The following is a 24,344-nucleotide window of genomic DNA, read 5'->3' as shown; positions in this document are numbered from 1 at the left end:
TTATCCAGTCAGAGCCATGAGATGTTCTTTCTTCTTCTAAATGTTGGTTCTCATGCTGCTCATCTTACTACATAGCTGCTGCTCTGAACAGTTTTTCTTGTATTCCCACAATTCCCCCTTTTTGGTTGTTTTTTTTTTGTTTGTTTGTTTGTTCTGTTTATTTGCAAAACTACTACCATACTATAAAACAATAGCACTAAAATAATTATAACTCAATCAATGCCTTGATTGACAGTACTCTAAATGTGAGAAAGGAGACAAGGCAAACATAGCATCATGACAAGAAATACTGTTAACTGACTAAAAAGAACAAACGCATGTTTGGCCTGCAGCCCAACTTTCTGCAACCTGGAAATAAATCCCTGAGGGCCTCATTCTGTGTTAATCTCTAACTGCTTTGAAAGAGGTCTTCAACTTTTATATATTCTGATATATTGATTTTGAAAGATCACTAAGATTTGTACAACAGATGCTTTTAAAGTGCTCATGATCATGCTTTTGGGCTAATAGAAAATTAATAGTTGTACAACTTTTGCATGCCAGATAGAACTAGGGGCATTATTACTTACTGACCCTCAAGAAACAACAACCTGCAGAAAAAGAGAGAGGAAGTACATGGTGGTAGTGAATGTGACAGGCAGTGCCAGCAGGGCATCCCCTGCTTCAAAGTGCACTTTTCCTCTCTCACCCACCACAGATTCTCTCTTGCTTTTATTCTTCTCTGGGTCCGAAGGGTATTTTCCATTTGTACACTGCATCTGCATGGCCAGTGTGCAATACAGAACCCAAGTGGAACAGCTGCCTGCGAACATAATAACCTATCAGGGTTAGCTCTCTGAGCATGCACCTTTGTCTCAGGTGATGCATGGTCATATTTTAAAAATTCCTGATAAGTGGGATGAAAGTTAATCATTCTATATTACAGGGTCATCCCTTTGCCTGGGATTCCTTTCCAGGTTTTGTCTTTGCAAATCAAGAAAGATTAATTGATAGGCTGATAGTATCATGACCAAACATTACTAATATATTAAAATAGCTGTTCCCGTAGATTCCAGCACTGGTAACATTAAATCCTGTTTAATTCACATTCAATCTACTACTAAAATAAAGGAAGGACTCAACCGTATTAACAATACAGGAAAATCACCCCCTATATTATACCATTGCAATACAACAAGTTACAAGGCAATACCAAACAATAAGAAGCACACAATGCCAGTCATTATGAATCCACATAGGGCCAGTCGTTTCAAGTCTGGTATCAGTCTTTCTCATGGTCGTCTCACATCCTGGCGCCGTTCCTTTTGTGGGTTCCACAAGCCGTACGTGCTGCTTGCTCGCAATGTTCCAAAGAGGGGTAAACATGGCCGAGTTGTGTCAACCACTCCTCCACAATTTCCCCTTTTTCTTTGTGCACAAGCCAAGACAGCAGCAGACATTTTGCTGAGAAAGTGTTTTACAATTCCAATAGCTATACTAATAATTATAATACCTAAAACAATCATTAGAAGAACATGAAAGCCTTCCTTTACCAAACCTTGCAGCCATCCGGTAATACCCCATCCCTCTAGCCATTTCTCCAGCGGACTGACATCTCGCTGTATCTTATGTGCATGTCCTTTCAAATATGTGATGGCCTTGTGAATTGACTCACTATGGTCACTTAAATTGAAGCAGCACATACCATCAAAATCCTCACATCCATGTCCCTGCGCTAATAGCAAAAAGTCAATGGCATCTCTATTTTGCAGCAAGGCATGGCATAAGCTACTTTGATCCAATAATAATCACTCTAAAATACCAGTGGTTACATTAGCTTGTTTTTCTGCCCAGCTTGCTAAGCAAGCTATGTTTTTTTGCACATTCCCAGCAACAGCCCCCGGTATAAAGACACGGTATTAAACAAACCCGTGCAGCCACGGATAATAATTCCACATTGTCATTGCAATCTGGCAGTAGACCTATGCTATGTTTAGAGCGGATGACACGCATTTCCTGCAAAGTGAGAGAAAATATAGTGAGTTTAACAATGCAACGTGGTCCCCCAAAGGCATTTCTTGGTATACCCTGCCAGGCATGCTCCCCACATATTAGAAAATACCCAGAGGGTAGTGCTTTTGGCTTCTGTGGGCCGATCAAAATTTGTGTGATGTTCCATCCAAACCCAACTGCTCCTAGTGTAGTTTGTACCATAGTATTGGACCAATACCTGCACCATGACTGTACTGAATAGTCTACTTGCTTAGGAGATACTATCGTCCATGTTTGGTTTCCTTGTGGTTTTCCAGGGAAAGAGATTGAAAGCGAGTAACTCCTAATAGCCTGTTGCCATACTGAGCATGTATAATTGCCAAACATGAAACATTTTCTTCCATCCATAGATGTGTTACCGGTCTCTTGAGCTCCAAGAAGATTCCACTCCTGTGGGTCCCAAGGGTATAGTGGTATTTGAAACGCCTAAGAAGCTTGAAAGAACAATGACCTGGAGTGTCTAATACATTGCAACTACCTGTGGAGTGAGTAGAAAAGTCAGAATCATTTAGAAATGGCATTCCTATTAAACAAGTTTGAAAGGATCAGTGGCAGAAGCAAGAGCTAAGCAGAAGTCGGTCCAGCTGGTGATTGAGCCCAGGTGACCCACGTTTTGCCGCAGGTTGATTTGGTGCGGTTCAGGTAGCGCTTCAGCACCAAAGATGAACACTGAAATCCAAATAGGGCCGTCATCTGTGGAAAGACAAAAATAACCTCTTCCTACAAATGTAATAGAACTTGGGCCCTTCCAATCTCCAGTCAAAGGATCTTTGTAAGATACTTTTGCAGACTCATATAGTACTCTCATACTAGTGCCTGAATGATGCAAGGTTATGCAGGTACCGATAAGCCTCCTCGTACAGAAAGAAAGTCAAGGGAGATAAGAGTGCTCATGAGGCAATCTGGCACATCACGTATATCACTCATTCAGTTTAGCTGCGCTTTTAGCGTAGCATGCATGTGGTCTATAATAGCCTGACCTGTAGGAGTATGTGGGATCCTGAACTTTAGTTGAACTCCCCACTTTTGCAAAAAAGACTGTACTAACTGTGACTTATAGGCCGGCCCATTATGCATTTTAATTTGTTTTTGAACTCCCAGTATAGGAAAACATACAATCCAATGTTTAATGACATGCTTAGCAGATTCTCCCGTTAAAGGAGAGGCCCAGAGTAAGTGTCGATAGTGATATGAACATACCGTAGTCGACCAAACTGCAATATGGGTGATATCAGTTTGCCACACTTCCAATGCTCATAAGCCTCGGGGATTGGTCCCAGCCCAAGGCCACCGTTATGGTGACTGCACTGTGGACATGTTTGTACTATTAACCTTGCATCATTCACACCAATATTAAACTGTGCATGTCTACGGGCATTTTGATGAAACATCTCATGAGAGCTATGAGCAGCATCAAACAGATTAACAGGGGTCACCATAACCAATTTATCAGCTACAGCATTACCCTCCCCTAAACCACGTGTATTTAGGTGGCTGTGAATATGGATGACACAATATGGTTCCTTTCTTTGCCATAACGTATGTTTAAGATGTAAAAACATAGAGATAAGACACATTCTTGTTGTCTCTAATGTGGGCGTCCTCAATTCTTTGACATATGCCAGCCATATAGAGGGAATCGGTTACAACATTTAGAGGTTCATTTGGCCACGCAGTAAAGGCCCATAAAATTGCTTTTAGCTCCGTAGTTTGTAAGCTGTCTTGCAGCTCCATTGGCACAAACTGATGCTTCCAGCTATTGTCCCACCACACACACAGCTTTGTGGCTCTGGCATCCAGCGTCAGTATATACTGTGCGACCATTCACCGGTCGTCTTGAACACTGAAGTATTTCAATCCAGTCAGTTTTTTCCAGGAACTGCGCTATTCACTGATCTGGGCGTTCTGTATGCAAACGTCCAGGGTACCCATCTAAAGCCAGCTGTAAGGAGGGGGAGTGACGGTACACTCACTCTGCTCACAGCGAGGTAAAGGGTAAGCTAATATCGTTAGGATCTCAACCCGCTAGAGAGAACTCTGTCTCTGGCCATACAAATCAGTTCAGCTACTATATCGATACGAGTCATCAAGGATGACCGAGGCTGAGTGAGGAGAAACAGCCATTCCAGCAAAAAAAAAAACACAGAAGGAGAAGTAGAAGATTGTTTAGTAGGCCTGTTTTGAGGAGAAGTGTGCCTTTTTTTCCATTGACAGATGACTGCGAAAGCATGCCTCTCCTGGACATACACGACAAGAGAAATGTTGTGAAGAAGGGACTGACGATGGCTAGTTTCTGATTGAATTCAGGTGGTAATCTGAACTAGAGCCTGCTTAGCCTCAGGCGTCAGTACGATCGCACCATTAGCACATCTGCCCCTTAACAACTGTAACAGTGGTTCTAGCTGAGTGTTAGAAATGCGAACCGATGGCCGTAGCCTTTGTAAGTGACCTAAAAGAGTTTGTAAGTCGGTGAGTGTAGAAATGTCAATTTTCAATTCTGCAGTCTGAAGGTATATCATAGCATCTGACAATTTCCAACCCAGATATAACACAGGGAGAGTGCATTGCACTTTCTCCAGTGCCACCGTAAGGCCAAATTGAGAGAGATGGGAGATTAATTGCACTTCCCATCTATTATCAAAAGGCTGTTCCTGACAGTACAGTATGTCATCCATGTAATGATAAATGATCATATGAGGGTTTGCTTTACAAATGGGTTGCAAGACTGTGGCTACGAATAGCTGACACATAGTCAGAGAATTCTTCATGCCTTGAGGCAGTACAACCCATTCATACTGAGAGGCTGGATCCGCTTTATTGATAGATGGCACAGAGAAAGCAAAATGCTTACAGTCTTGCTCAGCAATAGGAATTGTGAAAAAACAATCCTTAAGGTCTATAACCAATATATGCCAACCCTGTGGTAACATAGCAGGTGAAGGAAGACCAGGTTGTAAGGCACCCATCAGTGCCAACCGTCTGTGGTGACCGTCCTGCCATTGTCCACTTCCCTGAATCATCCCACGAGGTCCCTGTTTGGGTGCCAAATGTGGGGAAGTCTCTGGACTCTCAGGACACGCTAGAGACATAGCAGCACACCAATGTGGTTAAAAGTTGTTAGTCCACTTTATTGTTAAGCACTATTCTATTTATACATGTTAACAAAACACTCTTCAACCGTTCACACAGACACTTATCCAATCCAGAGCCATGAGATGTACTTTCTTCTTCTAAAGGTGTCCTTGGTTCTCCTGCTGCTTATCTTACTGTACAGTTGCTGCTCTGAACAGTTTTTCTTGTATTCACATAATATATGTGTGTTTATACAGAAGTTTATAAATATTTATTAATTTGTTTGCACATTTCTGTAGCTCAAAGATTTATGAAAAAAAATTATTTTGGCTACAGTAGAAAGATATAATAAAATGCACTTTAAATTTTTGTGAAAAGCTTTTCTATTTCTAATAATATGTGAAGACACTGCATGTGTCCAGCAACAAATGATTAAAACTTCCCTCTGGTAAAACTGCAGGTGTTTGCAAGAGTCTGCTCCAGCTTTTCTATCAGCACTCAACACAAACTTTATGCTGCTGAGAAAATCCAGAGCACATTTAAAAGAGCTGCAGGATACAATGAGCAGGTGTTGGTATTCAGCCTTTCTGTGCCGCACAGGGTGATACAAGCCCTCAGCAAGAGCAGTCTATAGCTCTTCTAGCTCTTAGGGCAGGAGACACAACCAAATCAATATCGTCATAGGGAATATAAGATGACTGCTTTCCTTTTCTTGTGCTCCCTCCCATCTATAGATTAGAATACTAAGCAGTTCTTGCAGTGCCAGTATTTTCATGGTACCATTTAAATAAAGGCATCAGTTTATCTGAGATTTTTTCAAAGTTAAAGAACAGTGTCTGAATCCCAAACAGTCCAGCACAATTCCTGGATTAACTGTACGTGGTTCCTTCATCTCTATGAGATAACACATTAAGAAAACATCTTCGGACATCAGCAGCTCAATGCATTATCCATATTTGCCCTCTGGAAGATGAAAGAGAGATCTTTCTGCCTCTATGAAATCTCGATGATGGTTCAAAGATAATAGAGCTGCATACATGCCAAACAAACTCTTCATTATGGTTCTGAGCATCATTAACACATTAATTTAAAATACAGTTTTATATTGCTCCGCAGCAAAATCCAGGTGACTTCAGGAAAGAATGAGCTCAGCAATTATAATGATACCTGCTGAGTCCTATAAATGATCAAATTAATACTTAAGCACTTGGTTAGAATATAGTATTTGTGGACAATATTTCCAGAATCACAGAACTGTAGGGGTTGGGAGTGACCTCCGATGTTCATCTAGACCAACCCCTCTGCTAAAGCAGGTTCTATACAGCAGGTCACATAGGAAGATGTTCAGGTAAGTTTTGAATATCACTGGAGAAGGAGACTGGAAACTCCACAACCTCCCTGGGCAGCCTGTTCCTGTGCTCTGTCACCCTCACTTTAAAGTTCTTTCCCAAGTTCAGATGGATCACCCTGTGTTCCAGTCTGTGCCCGTTGCCCCTCCTTCTGTCACTGGGCACCACTGAAAAGAGCCTGGCCCATCCCTTTGACTCCCACCCTGCTGATATTTATAAACAGTGATAAGATCCCCTCTCAGTCTTCTCTTTTCTAGGCTGAACAGTCCCAGGCTTCTCAGCCTTTACATGTGACTAAGCTACCATGAGCTTTTGCAGCAAATTGAAAGTCTGATACTATCATAATATCTGCCAAGACAAAAGAGATGCATCACACCCATACTTTCTTTTATCCTCCAGACTTTATTTTATGCTTGCATAAAAGCCACTGGAATGCACTGGGCTGCTGGTTCTTCATAACTTGCACTTCACCAAGAGTTTGATGGATGCAACTGCACAAGCAAGACAAGGCTGTGACAACCTGGCTGTGGACTAAACTACCTACAGTTGGCAGTTTTTGCCAAGACTACCTCTCTCCATGAGTCTGAGCCACATGTGAAAAGCAGGTGCCCTGCAGTACAACACAGACTTCTTTCATATCTTGAAAAACTTCAATGACCTTAGCCTGTTACTAATACATCTCTTTTAAGTATGAAAGAACTTTTGATCATTTGAGGTGTGTGTTCTACCAGAATGATAATAATATTTATAATATTTAATAATTTAGTAGCAGAGCAATATAAATTACATACTGTGTTTGCTATATTTTTAAAAGCTTATAACTCAAGCTCAGGACTTAAAATTTCTACGAAGCTTTGCAAGTTGTTTGTCCAAATGGTAAGTAAGCTCCTGTGGCTTTAAGGGAAGGCATCTTAAATTAGTCAAGGCACAAAGGCATTGCTGTGACCTTTGTTATTATTAAACAAGTTATGCAAATTCTGTAGCACAGAGAAATAAAGACTGAAAGATAGGTTTGCATATCTGATCCTTGGACTTACGAGACATGTAACTCATGAGCTAAATTACTGGCTGGACGACCTGTTTGTTTTCTAGCTAGACTTGCCATTGAAGAAAGCACTCTATGACAAAAATCCTATGGTATTCAGTACACATATTGATATTTGCTTCCGAATGGAGCAGGAAGGACATTTTCTCTCTGCTTTGATTAGTGTTGACAAGACACTGGATATTTTACCTTCAGAGTAGTCAACTTTTTTCAAATATCAGAAACTAAGGTCCTCATTAGGACTAGCCCTTACATTTCCCCTCAAAAATTTGTATTGACAATGTGAAACAGCAACTTAGTGAACCAAAGAACATCTTGAGGCTCTGCACTCACATGCGATTGTACTAAATTAGAGAGTATATGAGCAAGACTGTCAATGCATGCCTACTATCCCCATTTTATAAGAGAAACATTAAACTTTAAGCTGGTGGGCTTGTGCAGGAAATGAAGACCACAATGAAAGAAAGAACCTGGAATTAATTCTCCAAAGGCACCTACTGCTGCCACCTACAGACAAAAAAGAATCCGAGCTCCCACCTAATAATAGAACATACGATTTTACACCAAAGTAGTAAATATTCCCACAGGATAAGTCTGCAGTTCCCCCCAGCTCTTAGTTTTTACAATATCAAACCTGTGATCATAAAAATAACTTGTGCCTTATTCCTCTGTTGTAAATGACATATAAATCTTCATTTTAGAAATCTCCTCTACGTCTTTAGAATAGGAAACCACTGAAACACCCACATTTGATTAGATAGTACTTTTGCTTAATGGCAGAGCAACTGAACTTCACTTAGGGAATGTAAATGGGTTGAATGTACCAGCAAGTGGGTATATATGTGTGCTACAAAGTCAACATAATTGAGTACCTCAAAAGTAATTTCAGGTTTAGTCACGTCTTTATAAACCAAGACTGGGAAATGATATGGGAAGATATTGAAATATTGAAATTTTGTATATAGTGTGTCTTCCTTATTCCAGTAGCACACATGCACACAAAAAAGCCTCTTTCCTTCCACATAAAATATCTTTTTCTGATGTCAGTGTATCATGCTTCAGTGAGTTTGAAAAAAAAAGTGAACTTAATGTTTTGATAGGAATGATTCAGAGATTGGCTTGAAGACCTAAACATAGGGTTGTCTAGTATCTGTACTGTGGTCCAATTGCTGTCTGTGGCTTTTTTGATGCCTAGCAATTAACAGTTGCTGTTAAAGTCCATGCCCAGGAGTAGGTTTTTCAAATTGCTGCATAGACAGACCTGCACAACACGCTGCCATAAAGCCTCTTGTGCATCACAGAACAGATTGTTTTGCAGAATGAGGGACTGAAAATAATGCATACTGTTTGAACAGCTGAAGGCTGGTTAGTACTTTAAGTGCACTAACATGCAGCTAAATTAGCACTGACGAAACAGCATAGAGGCAAGCATGCTGTTGTCACCTGAACAACAAAGATACAGCGCTGCTGTCTGACCTGGTAGCTGAAAACACTGTTTGCTCTCTAACCTTGGATGCCAGCTGAAAAAGCTGAGTTGTGTACAGACACCAACAAGCAGAACAAGGACAGGCAGGTAACCAGGTCTGCCTTGGAGCTGCCTCCCTGCCAGCTGTCATCCTCTGCCTCGCCACTGCCCAGGAAGCCAAACACCTCGGGTGGATCTGCAGCAGAATGAGAGTTTGCAATGGGAAGAGGAGAGACACTGCACAGGAGTGGGGAACACCAGTCTGTCATAGATGGAAACATGCAGACCTTTATTATGTGTGAACTCTCCAGTAACTCATCTCCTGGTATATATAGCATGTATTACTTGCTGTGAAAGTCCATTGGAGTTTAGTTTTTCAGTTCCAAGACACACTGCGTTGTTTGTATCTTACAGGCCTTCTGGAAACATGCGTCTCAAGACTGTATCTGGGGATACGTGCCCCTTCAGAAAGCACGGGGAATATGACCTGCAAATCCGACTATGCAAACCCTGTAAGACAGCCTCAGATTGCGTGTATTTTCATACAATGAACATTTAAAATTTTAAGTTAAAAAAAAAAAAAGTTACCACAGAACACTTTTCTGTCTTGTATCTTTATTATTACTGAATGACATTTATTTCATAACACTGTTTAACTATGCATATTGTAACTCTTAGGCTGTATGTAATACATAGGAGCCTTCATATGTATAAACAGTGAGACCAGCGCAGACCTTGAGATTGTAGTATCGCTGAAGTTGCCTACATTAGTCCTCCCTGCTTTAATTTCAGCTTAAATCGTATTCATCCTCCTTCTGCAGGCTCTTTAAGGAGGGAAGCTGCCTGCCGCAACGTCTCTAACAACGCCAGCAGAAAGGCGACTGTCAGAGGCTCCCACGGACGTTTTCCCGCGGTCAGTCGGCACCGCCCCGCAGCGCACGAGGGCCCTCAGGGGGAGGAGCGGGGCCGGGGGGGCGGTGCGAGGCGGAGCGGCGCTTCCGCCTTTCCGCGGGCTGTTCCTCGGCGGCGGGAAGGCCGAGCGGCGGACATGGCGTCGCTGCTGCCGCGCATCGAGCAGCTCTCGTCGCGCGTGGTGCGGGTGCTGGGCTGCAACCCGGGGCCTATGACTCTGCAGGGCACCAACACCTATCTGGTGGGCACCGGGCTCAGGTAGCGGCCCGGTGGCAGGGATCGGCGCAGCGTGGGGCTGGGCGGTGTGCGTGTGTAATAGCCGGGGTGAGGCTGCCCGGGTGTGGTGCAGCCGACGGGGAGGGTGCTGGAGCCAAGGCCGTGCTCTGTCGGTGGTGGAAGTAAACTGTGATCGTGTGTAAGGACTGCGGATTGAAAACTGTGTTGCTTCTAATGACTAAAAAAGCTGAAACAGTAGTAAAGTTTAGTTGGGGATTTCTACTGTTGCCACAGTAACGTGCAGTGATGTGGTTGCTTTTTTTTCTTTATTTTTAAACATTGTTTAACTCACACAAGCACTTTAAACTCTGTGGTTGTTTTCTTTTTTTTTTCTTGGCCCATGTGCAGAAGAATCCTTATTGACACAGGCGAGCCAGCTATTCCTGAATATATTGGCTGTTTGAAGCAGGCCCTGTCGGAGTTCAACATCTCAATTCAGGAGATCTTAGTTACACACTGGCATCGTGATCATACTGGTGGAATACCTGACATCTGCACAAACATCCCGAACGGTAGGCCACAGCTTTCAGATCCTGTTGCAAGATATGTGGCAAGAAGCAACTTAAAATGACTGATTCTTTGTACAACAACTGGAATAATGTTTTGCAATCTCCACATAATCCACGTGCAACTTCACTGTACCACTATAATGTGTAGAGTGAGACAGTGAATAGTCTGCATTTCATAATTATAGTACTGTATCTTTCTTCAGTAGCTGCATGTAACTTCACAAAGAATTTTTCTTACAAGTGAATAATGAGCAGTTTGCATATTATCAAAAGACGTGAGAATAACAGCGCTTTTTCCTTTCTGCATTGACAGTAGTGACAAACTGCCTATTATTTTTACTTGTGAAAAAAGCAATAAATAATATATTTAAAAAAAAACATGCATAACGTTGAGACTTCATACCGTAGACCATGGCAAACTTTTAGGCCTCAAATCATGAGAAGAAGGTAGGGATGTTACTTATGATAAATTCTAATGTCAAGTATTCTGTATGTGATATATTCTGAATGTATATATTCTGTAGTGATAGCTGAGAAGATATTAGTAGAACAGAGTAAGCAATGTAGATAATGCAGCTCATCTTAGCTTCAGTGGACTTTGTCACAGTCTTTATCAGATCTTGTCAAGTTGCCAGATGCATATCTTCAAAAAAGCTCTGGCAATACTGAAACCAGCATGGATGTCTTAGTGAGAATTTTATTAACTCCTTAAAGTTTAAGACTTGCAAGGGGTATAAGTGCCTAATTTTGGGATTGCATGCTGTCTGTAGCCAAGGCAATCAAAACATGCGCAATTTAGAATGAAAGATGCTGAGGGAGAATTCATGTCAAACTGTTTGGTGTTAGATAAATGTTGAGTAGTGCTTCTGTGAATCATAATGTTGGACTTGAATGCTATTTCACAGACTTATTTTTTTGCTCATGATGAGTCAATAAGGAACAACATTTTCAAAATGTAATGATTACTGGAATGTCACTTACACATAGTTATGTATTAATTTCACTCATGCTTTTTACTCTTCAAAATTGCTGCTGGTACAGAGTATGGTATATAAAATTCAGAGCCTTCACTACTCTATTCTATGTTTCTGACTCTAGAAGAAAGTTTTTTTTATAAACATAGAATTACTGGTTACCATTGTTTACCTGAAGATTTGCTTTCATACAGTGTAATAATTTATAGTACATCTACAAAAAGTATAAGTAATTCTGTGCTATTAGCTTTGTTAGTGACAAAATACAAATAATTATTTTCTTTGCTTTCTTTAAATAGACTCTGAATATCGCATCTGTAAGCTTCCTCGTGTCCCTCACTGTGAAGAAATAATAGGAGATGGAGGACATAAATATTTATATCTTAAAGATGGGGATGTGATACAGACAGAGGGAGCCACACTCAGGTAAGCAGCAATTTCTGCAGCTTTGTTTGATTATTTGTTTCTTCAGAAATCTGGTGCATATATGTAATCCATGTGTCTGACCCTGCCAAACTGTAGTCTTCCTGTCATGACTCAGCAGGGTGTGTTTATGCAAAGAAGTTGTTCTGATGAGGAATCAGCCTTTAGTCTTTGGCCTCACCAGAGAAATGCTTTCCTTGGGGAATATTTCCTTAGGGAAAAACCACGCAGGATTTTATGTAACTTGTCTTTACTGTTAGATACATAGTTATGATGTGAAATTGATACTTTGGTGATGTTCATAATGATCTCTGTGAACATCATAAAATGCTTCTCAAGGAAACATTACAACATTAATTCTTTAGCATTAAAATGTTAACTTCTAATTTAATTCCAAACAAATCTGGAGGTGGTACATTTTGAAGTATGCAGTTATGCAACCAACCTTTATACTTGGTTAAGAGCATATAATCTCAACTGGCTAAGGATACTCGTAGATGCCCTGCTGGTTCTAAAGCAGCAGTGTCAGCACATTTCATTTCTAGTTAGCAACTTCCAGTTTTTCAAGGAGGATGCCAATCTGTGTCAGTTTCATTCATGTTTGTTTATTTTGCATATTAGTATTAAAACTTCCTGGTGAAGTTCCATTAGGAAAGCTGTTCACCTGATTTTCTGTTGCCTCAGCAGGGTGATGACTCACCTGCTTTCCACAGCACTCGGTATTCCAGAATTGAGAGCCACTGCATCAGTGCTGTGCTTCTGGCCTCCCAGCCCTGTGCTGAAGTGTCTGGGGCTGTTTAGCTTTAGTTTATATGCTGTGCTTGGCACCAGTTCTGTGCATCCCATTGACAAGTAAATTCTGTTGAATTAGAGCAGCGATGCTGGTCTGAGCTTGAGTCAGAGGATTTCTGCCTTTCAAAAACTAGTGCAGCTCCTTAGCAGCTCTGATTACTATATGTCTTTTAGCTGTCTTTAGTACAGTATTTCACCAAGCTGTGGTGTCTTAAATCCATACCTTTCAGACGTTTCATGACCTGCACATAGAAGAGCTAAAAGACCACCAGTCCTTGTATTTTACAGTTCTGCCCACTGTGTCATGAGGCCTTCAGGGTAAAATAAATATGGGAAGACAGAATATTATTTGTGTTATGTCTGTTAATGTACAAGGAATTTCTCAGAGAATCAGCAACATCACCCTTATCCTTTTTTTGCTAAGTGTAATGTGTATGTCAGGAACTTTTCAATCTGAAAACAAATTGTCATTTTTTTTCTTTCTTAAACTATCACAGTGAAACCCTCTATGACAGAAGTTTTACATCACTAGCCAGCTGCACTAATGCACTGCCTCTGTGATGTGTTAACTGAGACAAAGAACATTATGGATGGTCATCTGTGTTCTCTATTTGGTATAAGAGAATGGACTGAGATTAAACAAAATAACACTGTGTTTACACTGACACTTAGAAATTCTCAGTACGATGCCTTTTGTGATTCTTCCTGTAGGTTCCTTTGGAAGGGTATGATTTTATCACTGTTGTTTTAAGCATCTGGAAATGAAGGTAGTTCTGTATGACTGCTGAATGAAAGTCTTAAACTTTTTTGTTGTTTTTCTTTAAACAGAGTTTTATATACACCTGGGCACACTGATGATCATATGTCTTTACATCTAGAAGAGGAAAATGCTATATTTTCTGGTGACTGTATTTTAGGGGAAGGAACAACAGTAATTGAAGACCTGTATGATTACATGAAAAGTTTGAAAATGTTATTGCAAATGAAACCAGATTTAATATATCCAGGTTAGTGGTTCTGTTTTGATTATATATATATTTTTATATATATATTATATAATTCTTACTTATTTTTTTATTTTTTTACTGTATCAACTCCTACAGTCAAACACCATTATTAATGTAACAATTCATGTTCAATATTGAATGTATGCCTGGTTCTAAACTGAGTTAATGGCTTGGATATCTGTGACACTTAAAAATCTCTCCATGACAGATAGTTTTCTTTCCCATGATTTCTTCCTTTGAGAGTGATTCTTGTTCTTTCTGCATTAAAAGCATGCAGAAGCCAGGATCTTTGACTGTTGAAATCATATAAGAAGTTGGCTTTTCTTTCATTAACCGATCTGTGACCAGTGTTACCCTAGAAGAAAAAAATAGTTGTCCTTTTGGTCCTCTGCAGCCCATGTACTCAGCCACTATGCAGTGTTTTTTGAGAGAGAAGTGTGTCCACTGCAACAGATTAATCACAAATTCATCTTGGAAGACTGCAGAACTGTCAAATGGTTATGTTAGTTAATGACTTAGCTTAATAGGAACAAGATCCAACAAGTCAAACATCATGTTCTAAAAATAAATTGCTGATTGATTCAGTCTAAAACTCTGCTTTTCATTTTTTCCTTCTTATTCCCAAGGTTTGGGGAAGATGTGTTTATTTTTTGTATAAACTACGTGTCTATTTGAGAAGAATGGATTTTAAGAATGTGTGATGTAACGAAGGTTTATCCTCTTCGCTTTCCTTCTCAGTTACATCTCAGGAATTTTTCTGACCTTTTCTGTTTCATCTTTTTCAACTAGTCAGAGTGACTTTCTACATTCTCATTTCTGTCTACATCCATTAACTATGTTTAGCCTACATAGCCAAATCTCTTTTGTGTTCTTTTTTAATACAGATATAGTAGATATTTAAGATCTAAGATCATAAAAATGCTTAGATCTATTTTTTTAAATGCAATTTAAGAAACTATTATTCTATGTATTCCATGGATGTGGAGGCTGACAAACAAACATAAATAGTACTTTTAGTAATGGACTAAACTACTGGTAAAACTAAGAATATTTGAGCTTCTGAATCTCAATCTATTGATCAATGAAATGTTCTACTTTTTTTTTTTTCTTAAAACCTGCAAAGCACAATATGTTCCTTTAATTGAATTTCTGTCTTCCAAAAACCCCACATATGCCAAATTGTGTTTGGTTTATCACTTCTATCTGCTGTATCTCACTCTCTCCTTCATCATTATTTATCTAGATTACATATTCACCAAGGTTGAATGTTTGTCCCATTTATTCGTAACCGTTTGCAACACTACTGCAAATATGTTCATGCTCTGCTTGCAACTATGAAGACAGTAGGACATTACTCATTTTCACTGATGGATAGCTAGGTGTTGATATGATTTATAAATAACTTTGTTTCTTTATCCACACATCATAAAATGGATGTGCAATTATGTAAAAGATAGTTATTGCCAAGCCAAAACAATTTTTTATGTTATTGGTATGTTCTATAGTAAAAACCGTAGCAGAAGATAGTTTGTTTTACTGTCACATTGAAATGACTTCGGGCAAAGTTCTCATTACAGTATTTTACTGCTCGTGGTTGGTGAGAATCCTTGGGAACAGAAAAGGGCCCTTTGGCCAGCAGAGGGCGCCCTAACCTGTAATAATAAACACTGCTACTTGATGGCATAGAAAAAAATGGTACAGTAGTTAGAAATCTGTGCAAGACTTCAGGAGCCAATTCTTTTCTTTTAGTTTTATCCTTCTTGCTTCCATTTCTCATGGATGAAACAAGAGAACCTATATTACTTTACAGGATGCTATAAGAATAAATGTGTGATCACCTGGGATATACAGAGGTCTCAAATGTGGAGCTCTCTGACACAGAGTCTAAGTTGTTTTTGAAAAGATAGTTTACAAGGCTACTGTTATATTTATAACTCTTTTTGTAAGGAAAAATAAATTCAGATTAAATATAATCAAAATCATGAAAAATAAGTACATGTACAATACAGTTTTATATTGGCCTTAACATATGGAGTACCTCTCCTATGAGGAAAGGTTGAGGGAACTGGGCTTGGAGAAGAAAAGGCTCCAGGAAGGACTCATTGTGCCCTTCCAGTACTTGAAGGGAGCATATAAACAGGAGGGGGAACAGCTTTTTCAAGGGTGGATAGTGATAGGACAAGGGGAAATGGTTTTAAACTGAGACAGGGGAGGTTTAGGTTAGATATTAGGAGGAAGTTTTTCACCCAGAGGGTGGTGACGCACTGGAACAGGTTGCCCAAGGAGGTTGTGGATGCCCCATCCCTGGAGGCATTCAAGGCCAGGCTGGATGTGGCTCTGGGCAGCCTGGTCTGCTGGTTGGCGACCCTGCACATAGCAGGGGGGTTGAAACTAGATGATCATTGTGGTCCTTTTCAACCCAGGCCATACTATGATTCTGGGATATCTTTTATTGATAATTTTTTTACTTCAAGTCTGTTGAAGTGAGTGTACAAGTTAAGAAACTTTTGACACATGCTAAAACATAGATTTCTTTGTTGTGTTTTTTTTTTTTTTTGTAATTTATTTATAAAGGTATTCAGATTATGAAAAATTATTTGCTCTTTTTCTATAAGGTGCCTGTCTTCAGGTGAAATAAGCCGTAATTTAAACTACCTGAAAGCTAAAAACTTATTTGGTCAGTCAATCCAAAACTACGAGTAGAGAATATGATGATTTTTCAGAAACAGGCCAAGAGCATCAAAGGAAACCGGTTGGGATGGTAACGAATAACTTTTAAAGGAAAGTTAATTTTACTTTTAAAGAAAAGTAATGTTTTATTAAAAAAATGACCAAGTTTAGACTGGTAGAACCACAAGTTGATGCTGCTACTTTAGATGATGCATGCAAGTAAAGATATAAGAAACCTTGCTATAAAAAGCATGTTACAAATATTAACGCAAAACCGTGTATGAGTGAGTTCTGAAGATATGTCATGGAAAATGTATCTCTCGCAACTTAACTTACTTCACCTCTGTGTTTGCTGGTGTTTGTTACTGGAATGGTAGTACAGTATGTGAGACTTTGCCTCAGTCATTACTTTACAGAGACCAGTTTCAATTTAAACCAATACCAATATCCTTTGTAGAGGGTGAGACAAGCAGATGTAATATAATAATCTCTCATCTCTCATCTCAATCTATTCAGTAGTAAACTCTTTTTTTCTGTATTTGTGTTAAGCAGTATGAAGTAGTCTTTTTTATCAAAAGCATTCCCTTTACACATTCAGACTTTTGAGATCTCCTAATTCTCCTTTTCCATCCAAATCCTATTGAAGTGCAGGCTGTGTTGAAGACACTCAAACTTAATTTCAATCTCTTTATATGATGAAAAAAAAAATGCAAAGTGTGAAGAGCATCTTGTAGTTTCGCACCAAGGATGCTCAGAGTGACGCATACAGGTGCTGTTCCTCTCATACAGTTCTTAAAGCCTACCAAAGTTTATATAAGAATGAGTCAATTATTCTGTAGCGTCCTTAAATCCAAATGTAAGTAACAGCACTCTGGTGCATGTGTTTCAATTTAGGTCATGGCCCAGTCGTCCGTGATGCAAATGCTAGAATTCAAGGATACATTTCTCACCGAAATGCACGTGAACAGCAAATTCTGAATGTTTTCCAGAAGAACACTGGAAAATCATATACATCTTCAGAGCTTGTAAAGATAGTATATAAGGTAATTATTGATGGAAGTTTTTTAGATTTAACTAAAGAAAATTGAGAGTATGTTCCTAAAATTGAATGTAGCAACCTAAATGTTTGATTGAAGATCATGATGGAGTTAAAAAAAAAAAAAAAGAAGAAGAAGAAGAAAAAAAAAAAACATTGAAAGATTTCTGCCTGTTCAAAATTTGTATTTTAAATAGCATTGTTTAAGCAGTGCATTGGATTTGATTGGAGCTCAGATGATCCTTGCAAATTTCTTAATCCGCTACATAGATAATCTTAAACTTGGTTTCATAGGGCTGAGCTAAAATACAACTGTAGTGCTTGGATGTACTTGAAAAGTGTGAGATTACTGTTAATTGTTGACTTGTCTTCATTCATCAGTCTGCAGTTTTGCAGAGATAGGTATTGCGCTCAGATATCAGGTAGCTCATGTGTGTCACTAGACAAGCATCCCTACTTCATTCCTCATATAACCTCAGTAATTTGTACGTGTGGAGTGGGAGTTATCACATTTAGCAAATATAAAGAGATGCAAACATTGAAGAGATGCAACTTCAGCTTCAGAGGAAGATATCATAATTGCCAATGGCTGTAGTATGTGAAGAGGTCTGTAGCAGCTTCACAATTATTTTTTTCATGGTTCTACTAAGCCCCAGTTTCCAAAGGAGAGAATGCAAGTCACACTGAACATTTTGCATTGCTGATGTACCATTGTCTGTGGCTATTTGCTTCTTTCACTTTGTAAGTGTAGAGCCATCTTCATGCTTCTGTAAATCACAAACCATTTTTCCTGTCACTATGTTATAAGAGACTTTTTCAGTACTAATAAAACTACTAAAGTTTTTTCAAAGCTTTTTAGAGATTCACAATTTATTGAGACAATTTTCTAGGGAGTTTCTTCCTTACTTCAGATCTTGGAGAAGAACTTTTTAAATTTTCTATAAAAAGGCTTTATATATATGAAGATAACGCAGCAGACGGGAATTTTGAGGAATATTGTTGGCTATTACTTATGAAGCAGTGAAAAATTTTAAGATACGCTTTGTCCTCCTGAAGCTGTATTTTTGAATTGCTTACACATTTATGGATGTTAGTTGTTAAAGAATATTAAAATCCATGCAAATATTGTTAAGAAATAGAAGTAATCAGTATCTGTGAAAAATGCATCTTTGGTTTTGTCATTGAAACCTGTGGAAAAATGTTCAGCTACACTGACAACCAAGTGTAGACCAAGCTCAGACAAATACAGTCTTAGAGTTGGCCAAAGCTTGAATAATGAAAGTGTGTGATGCAAAAAATGGGCACAATAATCAGAAATGTTTTATAGTCTGCTGTTTAACTGGTTTTAAATTAATTTAGTCATTTCGGGTTTTAGTCACTGGATAGTTAACTAAATGTGCAACACAGTAATGGGAAGAGGGAAAGCTATATTAATAAACAATATCAATGTATTAAATATATATTTGGGAGATACTTAAACAAATACAAAACATATTTTTGTGTTCCCATTAGGAAATTCCTGAAAATTTACTTCTAGCAGCAGAAAACAACCTCATAGTCCACTTGAAGAAGTTGGAAAAAGAAGGAAAAGTGTGTAAGTTGGGGATGGTGGGATGTAAAGGTAGTCATTTCTATTTTGATTTTCTGTGTAGATGATCAGGGGACTGGAGCACCTCCCCTACAAAGACAGACTGAGGGAGCTGGGCTTATTCAGCATGGAGAAAAGAAGGCTGTGGGGTGACCTAATCACAGCCTTTCAGTACCTAAAGGAAGCCTACAAACAGGAGGGGAATCAACTCTTTGAAAGGGTAGATAACTGCAGGACAAGGGGAAATGGTTTTAAGTTGAAGGAGGACATATTTAGGTTGGATGTCAAGGGGAATTTCTTTACTATGAGTGTGGTGAGGTGCTGGAACAGGCTGCTCAAAGAGGTTGTGGATGCCCCATTCCTGGAGGTGTCCAAGGCCAGATTGGATAGGGCCCTGGGCAGCCTGGTCTAGTATTAAATGTGGAGGTTGGTGGCCCTGCATGTGGCAGGGGAGTTGGAGCTTCATGATCCTTGAGGTCCTGGCCATTCTGTGATGCTGTTTCCAGAGTGAGGGGAGGAAGAAGAGATAAACTGCATTTTACTCATCACACAGCAGCTGTCATTCAGATAATTTGAAGTAGATACTAAAAGCCTATGGTTGTTTGATGTATCTATACTCGTAGAAAACATTTTATAACGTGTGACATGCTCAAAGTACTGATCACCGCAATGCATATAGCTTTAAATTTTGATTTAAAACTTACCATGGAATATATTCGTAGTGCTAGTGTTTATACCTCTGTGTATCTTCTGAAACTTATACCTAACTATGCATGTACGTAGCATTCTATGGGATTGCATTTCGTGCATTGTGCATTGTTGTATATGTGTGTTCTGGGGGTGGTTAAAATCAGGCAGAGTTACTTTTTTCATTTTCTGATTAACGCGGTACTTAAGCAGAGCAACTATATTTAGTTTATTATTTTTACATTGTTGCCTTTAGTGAACAAAATGAAGTATTTTATTTCTGTAATGGCAGGAGCAATTGGAAGTGCTTTCATCTATGAGCTGAGGAAAATATTTATTTCTGTACATTACATAAGTACACACAGAACTGTCCACAATTAAGCAATTACACGAACATTTTAATCTGTTCAAAATTGTTTACACTGGTAAATGATGACAATTGTGAAATTGGTGCCTTTTTTTCGATTGTAGACATCCTGTTTATTTTAATAATCATCTGGTAGGCTCAGTACTGATTGAAAAATTGAGAGAGAATTTTTGTTATTATTATGACATGATATTCATTCCAAGAAAATGGACTGGAATCATGCAAACAGTTTTTATTGAAGTTTAAATATAGTATCTTTAGGCGTACTTCATTCAGAATGCCATGTAAACTCACTGACAGGCACTGCACCAGCTTTTAAATCTGATTTCAGTTCTTGGTTGTTGACTCACCTTACTGAGCACAAACCTACATGTTTCTCCAACCTGGCTACACAGAGTTACTCCAGGGTATCAGATGCTGTTGACTGAACTTATCTCTTCCATTTTACAGCTGGAGTAGCTCAAGCAACAGCATTTTATGTATAGATGAAGTAGTGGATAAATTCATTTTCTCTTCAGCTGTAGAATTGCAGCCTTTCATACAGTAGGCTGTGTGTATGTATCTTGAATGTTGAGGAATTAATTTCTCAAAGTTACTTACTTATGGACAACATTTTCCTCAAAAAGGTGCTCACCTCTGAAGACTGAAGAGATAGCAGATAAGGAGCTTCAGTCAGATACCTGTTCACAAAGTAGCATCTGCTTGAAGACATTAGAGAGTTGTAGTAACTAGAAGATAACTGATCAGAATAATTTTTGTGGGTCTTTTACACAATTTTGCTGCCTTCTCTTGCTTTCCGAGGAGCCCAAGAAGTGCTTTTTAAGGGTTTTAGATTTGGTTTGGTTTTTGATCTTCATCTCATGCTCACAGACAAGAAAGAAAGCCATCTCATCAGAAAACTTGAGGCATCTATGTGCTGAGCTCTACAGCCTGGAAAATAGTTGCTAACTTTTTCAGTGTGAGCTTAGACCTGGACCTGTGATACACACTTAACATCATGTGACCACTGCTGATTTTTCAGTTCAAGTTAAGCACATGTGTTAAGGAAAATTGATTCTGTTGGTTCTCAAGGTGTAGCATACAAATGCTTGCATACTCACTTTACATGTAGTCTGATTTACAGTATTTCAGATTTTGTTATTGCGATGGAAGACAGGAGCTGTAGGCAAACTGCTGTTTGCTTAATTTTCACAAAATATTATCTCAAAGAAATGTGTTGTTGGTGTTGGTAATGAATAAGACAGGCATATTCCACTGTTACTGGAGTGCTGCTCCATGCAGATTATGGCCATATGCTTCCTGCCACAGTCGTTAATTTACCACTTCATCCTAGGGATTGCAGTTTATATGGGTACATAATTTTTATAGCTTCAATTAGGAATGAGAATGGCTTTTACTCATTTGTTTTTCTCACTTTAGACAGAAAAATAATGCCTTGCATACAGGAGCATTGCACGATACATACATGTAACTCTCCCACATTTGGAATATTGTCATTGTTTCAAGTTCTTAAAATACAGTTGGAGCGATAAAAAAAATAATTTAACTGCTATAAATTTAACAGCACACTTCTCAAGTTCATAAATGTCACAAAATGCAACAAGTGTTCCTCTACCTCAAATTTATTACTGTCTAGCAATTATATATTATTAAATATCCTGAACATTAAATAACTGCAGGATTATTAAACCCATTTTTTTTTTTTAATTAATATCACTAGGAACAGTGATTGTGAAACAGTCAGTGTTTATCAATTTCCACTAAAATGCAGCACTGGCCTGCAGGAAAGCATTTTAATAGCCAACCTGGTCATCTTCCATCAAAAATGCCATATACAGGCATGTGCAGATTGAGATGGTCTATTGCTTATACGTAGCATTTAAGTGTTAGCTTATGACTAATTTGGCCTCTTTATCTTAACAGTACGTGATGCATCTCCCAGCTTCAGATGGAGAAACAATCTGTAGCTTATACAAGATTGCTCGAGATCATTTTCAGTCTGCACAGTTGCTGCATGGAAAAAGAGAACGATGAGCTCGGACGATATGTGAAGTAAAAGTCTTTCACTTGTTTTTTAGGTTCTAACAATTTAAAAGTGATGTTTATTAAGCTTCATAAATTGGAGAATGTAAAAACAAATCTGCAGTAAAAAGAACAAAGATCAGATACTTAAGCTGCTTTCATTGTGCTTTTCAAAAAGTGATTCTGATGGTAACTTCTCTGTAAATTCTAAAAACAACCAATTTTTGCTAACAAGTGGAAATACTGTTTTTCATATTCTTTTCCATAATGTAACTGTCTGTGCACGTTTTTGCTGGCAGCTCACTGCAGTATGTTTTGACTGAGAGTACTTCCAGATATATCTGTTTGCTCATGGAAACACCATTTCTGTGAAATTTAAAGGATCATTAATTTCACCTAATTAATGTCAAAACATGCACAGCATTAGGCTTTAATTCTATATCTTCTAAGTTTCTGCAAGAATGTGGTTAAAAAGCTACTTAAATTGAGATATGTTGTAAACAATATGAAGTTGTGTTTTTCTATCACTTTATAACAAGCTTAGAATTGTTACTAACACCATTTAAAGAACAAATACTTTAACTAAAGGTTGTATTTGATTGTAAGATACTGTATAGTGTAGTGAAATATGTTTGAAAATGAATTTAAACTTCAGTTTTTTGTGTAGCTTCCAGAGTAATATATAAATGTTTGTATTATATTGTGCATTTAACATGTTTTTGATTCACTTTTTTAATGCTGGTCCAACCTGAAAGAGATGTTTAAAGGTACTAAAGACAAATATACATTCTTGAAAATCCTTGAGAACCTTTCAAGTTCAATCCTTTATCTTCATTTGTGGAACGTGCGTATGTTTTTAGTAGGCATTGCTTAATAGTTATCAGTATCTGATGAAGTTGATAACATTTGTTCATAATGATGGCTTTTTGCTTCAGGAGAAGAGAAATTTAATTGGAATGGTACAGTTTTGTCATGGTGGGAAGCCTGAGAACCTAAAACACAGAAGGGTTTGGTATGAAGTGATGATGTCTCATCACCTTCCAAGCTAAAGAAGTCTACTGGCATCCAAAATGTCACTGAACCATTTTCTTCTGTTTGACTGTGTTTATGGAAAATTCTTCAGAACTGAGTTAAATTGCAGACAGTGAAGAAAGAGATGTGATGCAAAGAACTATATTACATATTCCACGCTGTCATGCAGCCAACACCTAAAGTTCATGAAAGATGAGGGAAATAGCAGTTTGACCAGACTTGAGTTGTCTTTTGTGATATATATGGTGTCTCTGAAATATTAAAAACAGAGGTTGCTTTACTAAGACATATACTTGCATCTGTGACATTGCACAAATCATAAGATTCCTTGCTATGAGATTTTAGGTTTGTTTAAAAATGGGACAGCAAGCTATAAGCCATGTGTGTATAAAAATGAGGATCAGCCTGTTTCCAACCCCTGCCTTGAATCCATTGTCTGTGCAGAATCTATTTAGGACTGAGAATAAAAACAAGGAGAAGGGGCAATTTCTGTCTCATCAAGATGGAAGGGCAAATGTTGTTCAGTGCATTAACTTTGTAAACAGCTGGGACGGAATCTTGAAGGAGCACTAAATTGGGTAGTTTTAATATGCTGTCCTGAGACGTAGCACACAGAAATGTAGGTTATTAGGTTTAAGAACTAGGAAATAATTTTGACAGTAGGTATAACATTTTCAAGTTTCCCATTCTGCTTCTAAGTTTTTATTTTTCTTAAGAAATGTCGTTCTTAAGTATGTTTTCAAGCATAATTGACGATTGAAAAATTCCCAAATAGGAAGGGCATTGTTCTGTCTGTATCTGTTATGTCAGGTGCAGTAACATGGTTACTACTAAATCCCCCACAATCTTCCAACCTGAAATAGATTTCAGACTTCCTTCCTAAGCTCATTTTGAAGTGTAGTCTTTCAATATCTGGAAATCTGGGACAAAAGCTGGCAAACATAGACCAACAGCCCATTGACAAGTAGTAGACTGAGGACTGACAGGTATTCCAGATCATAACACTTTGCCTAAAGCACCTTAAGAAACATCATGTGGCAGAAGAGAGATCTCCAATAAGAGGAATCTGTGGAAAACACTCAGATGA

The 24,344-nt window shown here is 38.5% G+C and overlaps 1 protein-coding gene and 1 pseudogene across 1 annotated transcript; one reads left to right on the top strand and one right to left on the bottom strand.

The window, feature by feature from the left end:
- Positions 1-1,282: 1,282 nt before the first annotated feature.
- Positions 1,283-2,298, bottom strand: LOC149918637 (uncharacterized; annotated as a pseudogene).
- A 7,620-nt stretch (positions 2,299-9,918) lies between these two features.
- On the top strand, positions 9,919-23,541 carry LACTB2 (lactamase beta 2). Its single transcript, XM_031604856.2, has 7 exons — positions 9,919-10,132; positions 10,499-10,662; positions 11,933-12,059; positions 13,677-13,855; positions 17,420-17,568; positions 19,074-19,155; positions 22,127-23,541. The coding sequence occupies exons 1-7, from the start codon at positions 10,011-10,013 to the stop codon at positions 22,168-22,170; spliced, it is 867 nt and encodes a 288-aa protein (XP_031460716.1). The 5' UTR covers positions 9,919-10,010; the 3' UTR covers positions 22,171-23,541.
- Positions 23,542-24,344: the final 803 nt, after the last annotated feature.

The sequence above is a fragment of the Phasianus colchicus genome, chromosome 3, assembly GCF_987193195.1.
Source record: "Phasianus colchicus chromosome 3, bPhaCol1.hap1.1, whole genome shotgun sequence".
Classification (NCBI taxonomy): domain Eukaryota; kingdom Metazoa; phylum Chordata; class Aves; order Galliformes; family Phasianidae; genus Phasianus; species Phasianus colchicus.
The sequence above is the reverse complement of the archived record's forward strand: the minus strand, read 5'-3'. Positions and strand labels throughout refer to the sequence as shown.

Bases quoted from the DNA above. Each gene is read 5' to 3' on its own strand.
- LACTB2 (XM_031604856.2), top strand. From the start codon at position 10,011: ATGGCGTCGCTGCTGCCGCGCATCGAGCAGCTCTCGTCGCGCGTGGTG. The intron at 13,856-17,419 runs GTTAGTGGTTCT...GTTTCAATTTAG, and splicing joins ACCAGATTTAATATATCCAG to GTCATGGCCCAGTCGTCCGT. The intron at 19,156-22,126 runs GTAAGTTGGGGA...TTATCTTAACAG, and splicing joins GGAAAAAGAAGGAAAAGTGT to TACGTGATGCATCTCCCAGC.